Here is a 13,645-nt window from a genome sequence, read left to right as displayed (position 1 = left end):
TAGCCAGTCAGCTAGCGATTTACCCAGCTAGCCAGCTGGCTAGCTAGCTAGTTAGCTAGCTAAGTCATTGGCTATCTACGCGTCTATGACTGGGCATCTTGCCAGTTGCTGCTTTTCGCAGTGCCTGTGCAAGCGTCCCTCTGCTGCCCCAAGACTCAACGCCACGCAGGGGCAGCGGCACCTGCTGCCGCTGGTGCTGCGTTATTTAACCTTCTTCTGGCTGGGGCTTGACTGTCTCTAACGCTGCAGGCCTTCGCTTGTTTTTTGGGGCTGCTGTCCGTTTTGCATGGACTGCGCAGCGGCGTCGCTTTGCTGCTAGGGTGTCTCCCTCTTGCTGCTGCTGCTGCAGAAGCTCCAGCAGGTGAGGGTTTCCTGCCGCTCTCTGTGCTACAAACACGCGAGACAGCAGCAGCAGCAGCACAGAAGCTGTCTGCGCCTCCTGTCTTTGCTGCAGTGCCTCTTGTTTCTGCTGTAACGACACCTGAGTGGCGGCAGTCCCTGCTGCAGCCTCCGTGCTGCTGGAGCCTCCTTCCTGCTGCTCCTGTTGTTGCAGCTGCTGCTGTTGCTGTTGGCGATCCTGTTGCAGCAGCTGCTGGAGCATTGCATTATGTTGCTGCGCAAGGCCGCTCATGTCCTTGGATGTCTGCAGCAGCACCTGCTGGACTGCTGATGCGCCTGTTGCTGCATGCATGCAGTACTGCCACACAGCCTTAGCTAACCGCTGCAGCGGCGCAGAAGCCAAATGACCTAAAGGAGGATATCGAAGGGCTCCGCTAGGTGCAGCAGCAAGCCCTGCTGCAGCTAGATCCACCTCCTTCCTGATGCTGCTGCTGGTGCTGCTGCTGGTTGTGTTGTTGGATGCCCGACGCAGAGTCGTAACGAGTAGCAGCACGGTTCCTGGGGAGCAGCAAATCGCATAGGGCGGCTGGGGAGCAGCAGCAAGCTGCAGAAGCTGCTGCTGCAGCTCCTCTTGTTGCTGCGGAGGAGCAGGAGGAGCGCATGCATAAGGAGGCCCCAGCTGCCGCAGTGCTCCACCCCATAATCCCTCCCCCATGCATACACCTAAATTCAGGTGTCTACGCAGCTGCAGCACCTGCGGAAAAACAAACAAACAACTGCGCGCATACTGCAGCAACAGCCAACCGAAAGACACCCAGCCAGGAGCACAAGCTGCAGCAGCAACTCCAGCAGCAGAAGCAGCTCCATGCTTAGTGCTCCTGCCGCACATGCGGGGCCCCCCTGTGGAGCAGCAGCCAAAGTGCATCCCCACCGCACTGCAGCAGCAGCAGCGAAATGGAACTTATGCACGAACAGCACAAATCCTGAAGCAGCAGCATTAGGTTACCTGTGCGAGGTGGTGTCTAGAGATATCGAACAAGTCTTGAGGGGCATTCATAGGTGCTGCCCCTTCCCTCTCGCTGCTGCTGCCGCTGCAGCGCAGCAAATGCTGCTGCTGCAGCAGCATCGCCAAGCCGCTGCAGCCACGCCAAGTCGCCTGCAGGCGCCCGCTTGCACGGGCAAGCAGCACAAATGCCCCACAGCACCAAACTTGCTGTACAGGATCTGCTGCTGCTGTTGCTGCCGTTGCTGCTGTTGAAGATGGTGATACCGATGAGGGCCCTCCTGATGCCGCCACACCCGCTGGGCCGTCTCCTGCTGCGGTGCCGCACGTTGCTGCTGCTCCTATTGCTGTGTTTGTTGCTGCTGCTGTTGCCGTTGCACCCCCCGTGTAAAGAAGACATATTTCCTCCTCTCGCAGCCGCATGAAGGCTGCGAATACCTCATCAGACACACCACCAGCAGCAGAACCAGCAGCAGCAGCACCTCCAGGCTTGGGCTGGCTGCTAGAACCGGGGCGAGCTGCTGCTGTGCTGTGGCTGCTGCTGGCAACAGCAGGAGAAGCAGCGTCGCTCCGTGGTGAAATCTCTGGAGGACCGTGCGGTGATTGCTGCTGTTGTTGCGGCTGCTGCCCACGGGAGGCCCTAATATTGGTTCCTGCGGCATCGCTGCATGTCGCATCGTCACCTGCCTGCTGCATAGCAGCAGCAGCAGAGCCATGTGATGCAGCCGACACATCCTCAGCAGGTCTCTGCACTACTGCTGCTGCTGCAGCTGGCTGAGCAGCACCAGGTGCCGCAGCAGCAGCAGGCCATACAGTCTCTTGTGCTGCGTCACGCAGCCAGTAGGACTCGACAAGGCGTCTGAACGTGCTGCTACTGCTGCTGTTGCTGTTGCTGCTGCTGCATGCAGCTAACACTGCCTCGAGTTCGTCCTCAGGGACGACTTGTAGCAGTCGCTTAAAGTTGGCAACGGCATAGGGAAGTCTCACACCCGCAGCTTTGGAGTGTCCGTACAGCTGAGGCAGCACAAGCAGCAGCAGCAGCATACGCAACAAGAACAGTAACATTAGCATGCGCAGAAGCACCAGCAAGAGACGCAGCTGCACCTGGCTACGAGTGTCAACAAGAATGTCAGCTGCATCAAACCGCTGCATCAGCATCAGCATCAGCATCAGCGGCACCACTACAACCACCAGCAACAGCAGCATCACCGTGATCACCAACCAAGAGCAGCAAACAGCAGCAGCAGCAGCAGTAGGAAATGCCATACTATATCATAGGCTAGTGGGGTGTATTCAATTGCTTCTGCTGCAAGAAATCTTCTCCGTGACCCTGGCAGTCTAAAGCCCTCAGCAGCAGCAGAGTTTAAACTTAACTCATGCAGCACGCCGCTGCTGCAGACTGCAAAGGCCTGATTGCTGCTGCTGCTACTATCCAATGCAGCAGCACGACACCCCAATGCAGCGTCCACCACACAACGACCTTCCAACGAGCCCCGCACCTGCAGCAACAACAGCAGCAACAGCAACCACATCAGACACCACTCAACACAGCTGGGTGCTCCTAATGCACCCGAAAGGACTCGCGATTCACCTGCAGCACCATCTGTAACAGCACCTACAGCAGAAGCGGCAACAGCAGCACCTGCAGCAGCGGCAGCAACAACAACAGCAGCAGCAGCAGACCTGAGTTAGAGCGAGGGTGAGTTGCCGCTGATTAGGAGAGCCTGCAGGGGGTCTCCTTAGACCCCACTGCAGCAGCTGCCCATTAAGGAGCAGCAGCAAACCAAAATCTGCACCAGGGCCACATAGGAGCTGCAGCAGTAACACAGAAACACACACCACTGCATGCGGCTCAGCAGCAGCAGCAGCAGCTCTTTCAACAGCAGCAGCAGCAGCAACAGCAACGACAGCAACAACAGCAGCAGCAGGCGCACTTTTGCAGGTTTATCTGGCAGAGGGCAAAATAGCCTCTGATGTCTTCGCCCTTTTACAAGAAGACCAAACTTAAAGGGGAATAGACGAGACCTAAATACTGCTGCATAATGTACTGGGCTCCCTTCTGCCGCTGCTGCTGCTGCTGCTGCTGCACCTGCTGCTGCTCCTGCTGCCGTAGAACCTGCTGCAGACAACGCAGCAGCAGGAGATGTTGCTGCTGTACCACCTGCTGCGGCTGATGCTGCTCCTGATAATGCTTTATTCCCTGTTGCTGCAGACGCCCCACCAGCAAAATCGGCAGTGGGACTTGGCCCTGGTGTCGCTGCTGCTGTTGCTGTTGCACCCGTACTGCGAGATGACCTAGCAGGAGCGTCTTCATCTGGAAGCGCCAGCAGCACGCACGGGACATTGTTCTCTGTCGCTGCAGACCCGCATACAGAAGCAGCACACGGCCACACAATAAGAAACCAGTACCAGCAGGAGCAGAAGGAGCAGCAGCAAGGGGAGCATGCTGCTGAGGTGTATGGGCAGCTCAAGGAAGTCACTTACCCCTGCTTTGTTGCTGCAGCGGCAAGCGTCCCAGCTGCCGCTGCAGTGGACAATGCAGCTGCTGCAGCTGACGCATCCGACTGCTGGCTCTCCCGCTGCTGCTGCTGCTGCCCGTGCTGCTGCTGCTGCTGCCCGTGCTGCTGCTGCTGGTAGCAACGGGACATTCTGGATCAATGTGGCAGAAGCAGCGGCCTCCCCCAATGATATCGTAATTCCAACAAGCATCCTCTGTGCTGCTGCTGCTGCCGCCGTAAGAGTGCTGCTGCTGATGCTGCGGAGAGGTTTTGCTGCCGCGGCGCATGCAGCAGCAGGCTGTGCTGCAACCCAGCCACAGACTTCCATTCTCATCGATAGCGCCAAGAGAGAACTGCCCTGCAGGGTCTTGCACGCTGCAACAACAGCAGCAACCTTGCTGCAGCGGCTGCTGCAGCAACTCTTGCTGCAGCAGCAGATGCTGCTGCTGCTCGTGACTTCCCCGGTGCTGCTGGACCTCAGCAGCAGCAGCTGCTGCCGAGGGCGGAGTAGCCGACCCTGTGGCGCCTGCTTCTCCTTCCCCAGTTGCAGCTGCTGGTGCTGTTGCTGCTGCTGCTGCTGGGTTAAGGAAGGCAAGAGGGTCTGCAGGTACTGGATAAGAAGAAATCGCTACTTGAGAAAACCGCCGCTGCAGCGATGCAGGCAGCAAATGCCAACGACCCCCATAGGCCTCTTGCCACGGGTACACCCTGCAACAGCAGCAGCAGCAATAGCAGCAGCAGCAGCAACCTGCAGCACAAGTCTATTGAAAAAAGCAGCACATGTTTGCCTCCCTCTCTGTACCATCTGCAAACAACTGGCGGGTAGCTAGCTACACCTACCTAACAACAACTAGCTAATTGCCTCCGCTATCTAGCTAGCCAACCAGCTAGCCAGCTAGCTAGCCAACTACCCATCAGGCTAACTCCCTATCCAGCCGACTACCAGCTAGTCAGCTAGCCAGCTAGCCAGCTAGCCACCCAGCTAGGTACTTGGCTATCTAGCTATCTATAAGGACTTACGGATCTATAAGACAATATATTTGTCCTAAATCGCTAAGAAGAGCGAAATGCCTCAAAGCGCCACTAATTTGAATTACTCGCACAGTTGGCTGCAGACCAAATGGCTGCAGCCTCAACCCGAGCTGCAGCAGCAGCAGCAGCAGCAGTAGTAGCACACAGCAGCAGCAAAAGCACACAGAAGCAGAAATAAAAGCAAGTCAGGAGTTAGTAGTGTTTAAACATGACCAAGAAACAGCAGCATGGCTTGGTCTGCTGCTGCTGCTGTTGGTGTTGCTGCTGTGGCGGTGTCTGTGCACAGAATCTTGCTTGTTCAAGTTACTGCGGTTCTTGCTACTGCTGTCGCTAGTACTACTACTACTGCTGCAGTTACTGCAGTTGGTGCTGTTGCTGCTGCTGTTACCTTGAGGCTATTCTTTATTTCCTTGACCGTCTGTTTGCTGTTTAAGGAACTGCGGCGAAGGGCCTCACGAGAGAAGAGACCCCCCCAGCCATAGATCTGCTGCTCCACAGAATAACTCGCAGCTCCATCTGCTGCTGCTGCTGCTTCTGCTGCGGCTGCTGCTGCTGCTGCTGCAGTGGTTGGAGTGGTTGCTGACGTTGCAGTTTGCAGCGGTGGATCCTCGCCTCCGTCTGCCGAGGTACCCCTGGACTCAGCAGCTGCAGCAGACGCAGCAGCAAATGCTGCTGCTGCTGCTGCCTTTATATTAGATGAACTACCAGCAGCTGTTGCACCCTCTCCCATAAGGAGGCTGCCTTTGCTGCCCGAGTCGTCTGCGGACTCCCCAGCTGCTGTTGCTGTTGCTGTTGTTGCTGCTGTTGTTGTTCCTGCTGATCCTGGGCCAGGGGCCAGGAAACGCTTCATCTTTGTCGCCATCTTCCTAAAATTTTGCTACAACCTCAGCAAGGGGGTGCAGCCGCAGCAGCAGCAAATGCTGCTGCTGCTCCTGCTGCTGCGACCGTTTGTTGCTGGAGCGTCCCGTTGTTACTGCAGGAGCTGCATCCGTCTGGTGCCGCCGCAGCAGTCTGATGCTCCAGGAGCCGTCTACTCCTGCTGTTGTTGCTGCTGTTCCCTCTGCTGCTTCTGTTGCTGCTGCTGCAGTAGGCACCGAACCCTAGGGATGATCCGCAGACCCGAGAGCTCCCTTATGTCTTCCTGCATGCACTGCTGCTCAAAATAGAATTAAAAAAGAAAACAAAAACAAAGAAATGGGGTGTATACGACCCCACCTGCACGTACACCTCACAGAAGGGGACTCCGCTGACGCCTGCAGCAGCAAGGGGCCCCTCCTGCTGCAGCAGTAGCAGCAGCAACAACAACAACTCGAGCAGCAGCAGCAGCAAGACCGCTATAACACCTTAAATGAAATGCCTCATAAGTCAACAAGCGATTACTTAAAAAATTCAAAGAAGTCGCAGAAAGCTGCCTGGGATCGTCTACCGCCAAGACAGTAGTAGTAATAGTAGTAGCAGCAGCAGCAGCAGCATCTCCCGCAGCTGCTGCTGCCGCTGCTGCTGTTGCTGCGAAGGCGTAGAGCGCATGCGGAACTGAAGATTTTTTTCTGCACAGGGAGTTTTGTAATGACGATAGCCCCTTGGCAATTAGTTTGTTGTACGGATTGATGCACACTGCAGTAGCAGCAACAACAATAGCAGCAGCAGCATCAGGTTAACTCAACTCGCGTACAGGAATTGCTGCATTGCTCTTGTCTGCTGCTGTTTCTAGCATTTCTTGTGTCTGCTGCTGGGGGTTGACCTGGCAGCTGCTGTTTGTTTACTTCAGCTGCAACTCAGGCAGCAGCAGCAACAGAAAAAGAAGCGGCTTGTGCTTGTCTTGTCTTAAGCGCCGCTAGCTATCTGTTGCGGTAGATAGCTGCTGACACAGCTAGCTGCTCACGCAGCTAGCTAGATAACTAAATAGCTGCTATAGGCGGCCGAAGGCGGTGAGTTTTTCTTCAGACGCCCCTGGCAATGCATTCCATGCACCAGCAGCGGCGGCGGCCACCGAGCAGCAGCAGCAGCCGCAGCGACAGGACGCCTGCAGCTTCATCTGCTTGGAGACAGGTACAGGATGAGGGCCACCACGTCGCAGCTGCTTCTGCTCCTGCAGCGCCACACACCGAAGAAGCAAGCCGCAGCGTTCCAGCTGCTGCTGCAGCAACGAGCGTTGTTTCCAGTACAGCAGCATTGCCAGCAGCAGCAGAAGCAGCAGCACCCTCGAGGCTAAGAGCAGCACAGAGCAGCGTTGCTGTGGGAGATCACCCCATGCGCAGCATCAAGTACACCCCACAGCAGCAGAGGCAGCAGCGGCAGCAGCAAAGACAGCAGTCGCCGCAACACAGACAGCAGCAGCAGCAACAAAGACAGCAGCCGCAGCAGCAAAGACAGCAGCAGCAGCTGCTGCAAAGAGAGCAGCTGCATCAGCAACCAAGACAGCACCAGCAGCCAAGACAACACCAGCAGCAGCAAAGACAGCAGCAGCAACAGCAAATACAGCAGCAGCAGCTGCTGCAAGCACAGCAGCAGCAGCAGCAGCCAAGACAACTGCAACCGCAGCCAAGACAACAGCAACCGCAGCAAAGACAACAGCAACCGCAGCCAAGACAACAGCAACCGCAGCCAAGACAACAGGAGCCGCAACAGCCAAGACAACAGGAGCCACAGCAGCAAAGACAACAACAGCAGCAGCAGCAAAGACAGCAGCAGCAGCAGCAGCGTAGACAGCAGCAGCAGCAGCGCAGACAGCAGCAGCAGCAGCAGCAGAGACAGCAGCAGCAGTATCGGAAGGTAACTTTAGACTTCCTTGCATGCAACGAGGACTGCTGCGGCATATGTGGGGGTTCGCTGCATGGTGGGGAACCATACATGACGCTCTCTTTGCTGCTGCAGCAGCAGCAGTACGAACGCTACCACAAGCTGAAGGAAAGACAGCAGCGGCTGCAGCTCCACAAGACACCAGCAGCAGCAGATGCAGCAACAGCAGCAGCAGAAGATAGGAGTGTGCCTGTGAGCTGTCATTTGTCTTGCATGCATTGTGGAGTTTGTGAGGGCCCAGTGGGGATCGATGGGGACCGTGTGCTATATGCATCAGCAGCAGCAGCAGAAGCAGCAGCAGCAGGAACTCCTTGGGGTGCAGCAATTGCATCAGGTGTATACCATGCTACATGCATGCAGCAGCACTGTGCAGTGTGTGGGGGCCCAGTAGGTGCAGCAGAGGCGTATGTGCGGCTGCCTGACCCTGCATCAGAAGCAGCAGCGGCAGACGCAGCGGAGGTAGCGGAAAAAGCACGCAGAGAGGCAAAAGTATCGGGGACTGTGATGGCGAGGAGGGCTGCTGCTGCAGCAGAAGCAGCAGCCGCAGAAGCAGCAGAAGTAGCAAAAAGATGCAGAAAAGGCAAGGTGCAGCATGCACGCTGCACTTGCTGCAGCACGTGTGGAGGAATACTTAGGGGAGGCTCCTTCATTACCGATGGCTGCGGGGGGGTGCAGCACAAGAGCTGCTTCTGCTGCTGCTGCTGCAACAAACCCTTGGGGGGCCCCTTTGAATCGCATGCATTCTTTGCTTCTAGTGTGCTGCTGCAGCGTCCTCCTCCAATAACAGCGGAGGAGATGTATGCTGCTGCAGAGGATGCTGCTGCTGCTGCTGCAGGCAAGCCTATTGGAGGCGCAATAGCAGCACATGGCGGCTGCTGCTGCCTCGACTGCAGCAAGAAATACCTTAAGTGTATTGCATGCGACCGCAGAGCTGGGGTGTACATACACCCTAATGGGCGGCAACGAACATTACCTAGAGCATTAAATGCAGCAGCAGAACAAATCATGCGTAGTCGTCATATTCCTTTTACTGCATGCAAGAGACGACCAGGATCAGCAGCAATGGCTGCTCGTGGTGCTGCTGCTGCTGCTGTATTGTGTGGCCGCTGCGCGTCGCTTCCAGCAGTAGAAACAGATGAGGACGCAGCTGCTGCAGTTAAGCAAGCGATGCATGTATTAGAGGGTGATGGTGTGTACTTCTCCCCCTCCCTTAAGAAGCTGCAGCGGGAGCTGATAAACCTTGAGGAGGAGAAGCAGCACGAGGCTCAGCAGCGGCTGCAGCAGCAGCGTGCCAACCGACCCGGTGTAGTTCTCGCAAGACGTCCTGTTGCCGTGCCCCCTCCTCCAGCAGCAGCAAGACCAGCAGCAGCAAGACCAGCAGCAGCAAGACCAGCAACAGCAAGACCAGCAACAGCAACAGCAGCAGCTGCTGCTGCAGCAGAACAGCCTCTACCAGACCCATTCTATGATCTGCCTTTCCTTGTTAAGCTTATAGACTTCGGTGTAGATCGTTCTTCTGTGGTTATGGATGCTGCTGCTGCTGCTGCTGCTGGGCGCAGCTCTCATTTGTTTGGCAGCTGCGAGGTGCTGTGTATGCAACTCTGCCCTGCACCTCTTGCTGTTTTGCTGCTGGTGGCGCAAGTAACCAACTCTCCCCTGCTCCCCGTGCTGCAGCAAATGCAGCATCAGGAAATGCAGCAAGAGAGGGGGCAACAAACCACCCCCCACGGCACACACGAGAGATTTTTTTCCTCCAGAAGCAGCATCGGCCTCGACGGCGAGCAGCAGCAAGACCATTGGCCCCCGGAGGAGCAGCAGCAAGACCATTGGCCCCCGGAGGAGCAGCAGCAAGACCAGCAGCCCCCGGAGGAGGAGCAGCAAGACCATCGGTCCCCGGGGGAGCAGCAGGAGCACAAGCTGCAGCGTTCGTTGCATGTACGGTTTGCCAAGTGCGTACGCTTAACTAGGGGGCTACCATCTTTGCTGCTGCAGCAGCACGGGGCCCATGAGGTGCTGCATGCATTTTTTGCTATTAATCAAATGCTGCCTATATCTCAACAAATTGAGGAAGGACTATGCAATCTTGCTGCAGCAAGAGTCTTGATTGCTGCTATCAATTCTATAAGCAGCACCAGCATTTGCCTAAGCAGCACCAGCAGGCAAAATACACTAGGGCTGCAGCAGCTGCAGCAGCAGCAGCCGTGGCCGTGGCCCCCGCAGTTTGGCGAGCAACAACAGTTTCTGCAGAACCCACAGCAGCAGCACTACCCCTACCAAAACGAACAACTGAATCAACAGCAGTACCAGCAATACCACCACCACCAGCAGCAACAGCAACAGCAACAGCAGCTGCAGCAGCCGTTGGAGATGCAGGAGCAACTGTCACTAGAGTTGCTGCACTACCAGCTATGGAAATTAGCAATAAATAGAGATGAGGTGTATGGGGAGGGGTACCGTATATGTGCAGCACAATTAACAAGAGAAATATATCTTGGTGATGTTATACAAACTATTCCTCGCTGCAATACAGTCATTATATGATGAATTGTAGCAACAGAAACAGAAACAGCAACAGCAGCAGCAGCAACAGAAGCAGGTGATCTTGCTGCTGCTAGGGATGCAGGTATATTCGCGCTGGTTCTGTCGATGCTACCTTCTTCTTTTGCTGCTTTTGCAGCTTCTGCAGCTGTGCTGAGTGTGCCGTTGCAGGTATTTATATTTGTGGTGTATTTATTTGTGAACTTTTTATTATTGAGATACAATGAGGTGTATAGGCAGGTAAATGCTGGCTTAGGTATACCCTTCTTTGGGGTTCTTTCCTGCTGCCTTGCTGCTGTGTGCTGCTCCGCTGCTGCAGCCAATGCAGCGCAGCAACAGGCGCAGGCCACCCCCAGTCTCGTGGGCTTGTCTGCCAACTTAGTGTTTTTTTGTGTACAGTTTCAGCAGCAGCAGCAACAGCAGCAACAACAGCAGCCCGAATTCGTGGTTGTGCCCTATGTTCTGCGGGTTGCGGCTACAGCAGCAGCATCCAAACACCACAATGAGTAGATAAGGGGATTAAAATGAGGTTTATGTGTTTATTTTATCCGTATGTGTCATTTACGTATCACTAATTTAACATTAAAAACTTTTTCCCCCTTAATTTGTCTTTAATAACCTGTGCATGTAAGATCCACGCTTAACGGGATCGGTCTTTGCATCCTTTCTGAGCTTTTTATGATGCATGTAATAAATTAGAACAAAATATTTCTTTAGTTAGTGTAGGATTATTATTACCGTATAACCTCAAATTATTCGTCTGGCTGCTACTCGGTTGCTATCGACGCCGCCCTGACCGAGTAGGTCACCCTTATTGCACTTGTTTGTGCTGTTTACAGCTAGAAGAATTTAATTATTTTTCTTTGTTATAATTTAAAAACAATTAATTAATGCTTTTAACTCCTTTCTATCACCTTTTAAGGCCTCCTTCTCCCGCCTGCTGCCGCCTTCTACTGCCTATCTGTGGAAGTGACCTAAGAGAGGGGGGAAGGGGGAAGTTGCTCTTTTGTGCTCGTTTTGCTGCATTTAATTTGAAATATTTAAAAATTCATTATTTATTTATTTACTTTCTTTTCCGCCTTCAATTTTATTCCATAGTTATCCATTTTTACGCAGAGGTCGCTGCATCAACAGCAGTAGCAACACCAGCAACAGACGCGGCAGCTAATGGATGCCGCGCCGAGCCTCGATGCTGCGTGTATGTCTGTTTAGCTGCCATTGCTTCCTCGTTTTTGTTTGTTTTGTTGTTTTATTTGCATTTCAATTTTAATTTAATTTATTTTTCTTCTTTTATTTTTATCGCTTGCCTCTTCTTTTTAGCGCTTTTACCCGTGCGGTGGCTACAGCCTCCCCTTTTACTGCATGGGTATTTGTTTAGTAAAAGGGGGGAGAAATAATACAAAATATATTATTTATAGTAAAGTTTTATTAGCATTCGCAATAATATATTAAGAGGAGAATATACCGCTTTATACTGACTACATTTCCTCTAATATCTGCTCTCCCTTCTCTCTTTTTACATGCAACCAACTTTTCCTTTTTTGTAGTCTTCCTCATCCTAGCAGCAGCTGGGGCTGCTGCTGCAGCAGCTGCTGCAGTACTCCTTTTCAACTGCTGCTGCATGTTCGCTGCAACATCTTCATCGACCCCCCTTTACCTACTTGCCAAAGCACCAATATCGCCCGTACCAGCAGCAGCAGCAGCAACAGCAGCACAGCCAGCAAACAGCAACATCACCAGCTGCACCAGCACCGTTATCTGCAACAACCGCAACTGGAAGGATCCTCTGCAGCAACAGCAGCAGCAACAGCAGCAGCATCATCGCCAAAGTGCTTTTGCATGCATTTATCTGTAGGGATTAATTGGGTTGTTGTGTGAATAATAATAATTAATCGCAATGGTGCGTTCAGCTTTTTTTGCTGCTGCTTCTTCTCCTGCTGCAGCTGCTGCATCTACATCTAAGAGCAGCAACAGTAGCAGTAATACAGGAAGTAGCAGTAATAAAGTGCCACAAATGACAAGACAATTAAGTAGTAGTAGTATAATAAGTATAAATAATAATAGACCATTACCAGGGGAAGCAGATATATTATTAGCAGGAGAATTAAGAATACAAGAAAGATTACGATTATATAAATTATTTAAAGAAATGGATAAAGATGGAGATGGAAAAATTTCACCTCTCGATATTCAGAGAGAAATGAAAGGAGAAGGAATTCATCTACCTATACAAGAAATTAATAGTTGTGTATGGTACATATTCCTCCTCCTGCTCCTGCTCCTGCTCCTGCTCCTGCTGCTGTTGTTGTTGTTGTTGTTGTTGCTGCTGGTTGTGCTGCTGCTGCTTGTGATGCTGGTGCTTGTGATGCTGTTGGTGATGCTACTGCTGGTTGTGCTGCTGCTGTTCGTGATGCTGCTGCTGATTGTGCTGCTGCTGGTTGTGCTACTTCTGGTTGTGCTGCTGTTGGTGCTTGTGCTGATGCCGCATGTATTCCTCGTGCTGGTTGTGCTGCTGCTTCTGGTTGTGCTGCTGCTGCTTGTGCTGATGCTGCATGCGTTCCTTGTGCTGGTTGTGCTGCTGCTGCTGGCCGTGCTGCTGCTGCTGGCCGTGCTGCTGCTGCTGGCCGTGCTGCTGCTGCTGGTTGTGCTGCTGCAGCAGGAGCACCCATGCTGCTGCAGCAGCAGCAGCAGGCACACCGCAGCTGGTGAAAATTCAGTGGCAGTGGCACGTAATTTTGCTGTTGCTGTTACTGCAGTCGCTGCTATTAGCTTCCCAGCGGGTGTAACTTGGCAATTCATGCTGCTGCTGTTCCTGCTGCTGCTGCTGCTGCTGCTGCTGCTGTTTGCATGCGTTTGGTGTGTGTACAGGGAGGCGGATTCGAATGGTGACGGATATTTAGAGTGCATAGATTTTTTATGTCTATATAGTCGTTTTAAGAATTGCAACAAGAGGAGAGAAGCGCAGCTGCTGCAGCATTTTATTCTTTATTTACTTATACAGCAGCAGCAAAACAGACCTAAAGGATGTATATGGTATGATGATGCTCTTCTCTTCTTATGCCAACTCATGGGAAGAGAAGCAGCATTAAGAAACCTCAAAAATGTATTCGGATCCAATGCAGCAAAATGTACGTCGCTACAGCAGCAAATGCAGCAGCAACAGCAGAAGCAACAGCAGCAGCAACAGCAGCAGAAGCAGATATGGTATAGGTGGTTGTTGTTCGTGTTGGTGCTGATAGGAGGGGAGGGGGAATGCTGCAGCAGCAGCTTAGTAGCGATGGTAGCAGCAGCAGAAACAAGAGCAGCAAGAGATGCTGTAGCAGCGGCAACAACGGCAGCATTCTTAGTAGCAATAATAGCAGCAGCAACAGCAGCAGCAGCAGAAGGGGGTTGCTACTAATATCTGGGGTGTATATGCAGCTGTGGTGTATGTGCA

At 53.3% G+C, this 13,645-nt stretch overlaps 2 protein-coding genes across 2 annotated transcripts; one reads left to right on the top strand and one right to left on the bottom strand.

Annotated features, from left to right (window-relative positions):
- Window positions 1-205: 205 nt before the first annotated feature.
- EMWEY_00041030 (hypothetical protein, conserved) lies at window positions 206-5,734 on the bottom strand (the record flags this gene model as incomplete). The annotated part of the gene is made up of 8 exons (XM_013482620.1): window positions 206-1,093; window positions 1,346-2,356; window positions 2,611-2,841; window positions 3,026-3,154; window positions 3,277-3,698; window positions 3,827-4,548; window positions 4,861-4,982; window positions 5,261-5,734. The coding sequence occupies 8 exons, from the start codon at window positions 5,732-5,734 to the stop codon at window positions 206-208; spliced, it is 3,999 nt and encodes a 1,332-aa protein (XP_013338074.1).
- A 1,094-nt stretch (window positions 5,735-6,828) lies between these two features.
- EMWEY_00041020 (hypothetical protein, conserved) lies at window positions 6,829-10,719 on the top strand (the record flags this gene model as incomplete). Its single annotated transcript, XM_013482619.1, has 2 exons — window positions 6,829-10,165; window positions 10,529-10,719. 2 exons carry the CDS (start codon window positions 6,829-6,831, stop codon window positions 10,717-10,719), a joined length of 3,528 nt encoding a protein of 1,175 aa, XP_013338073.1.
- Between the last annotated feature and the right edge of the window lie 2,926 nt (window positions 10,720-13,645).

The sequence above is a fragment of the Eimeria maxima genome, genomic scaffold (assembly GCF_000499605.1).
Source record: "Eimeria maxima Weybridge genomic scaffold, Emw_scaff689, whole genome shotgun sequence".
NCBI lineage: Eukaryota > Apicomplexa > Conoidasida > Eucoccidiorida > Eimeriidae > Eimeria > Eimeria maxima.
Note: the sequence above shows the minus strand (reverse complement) of the source record. Positions and strands in the feature narration are given on the sequence as shown.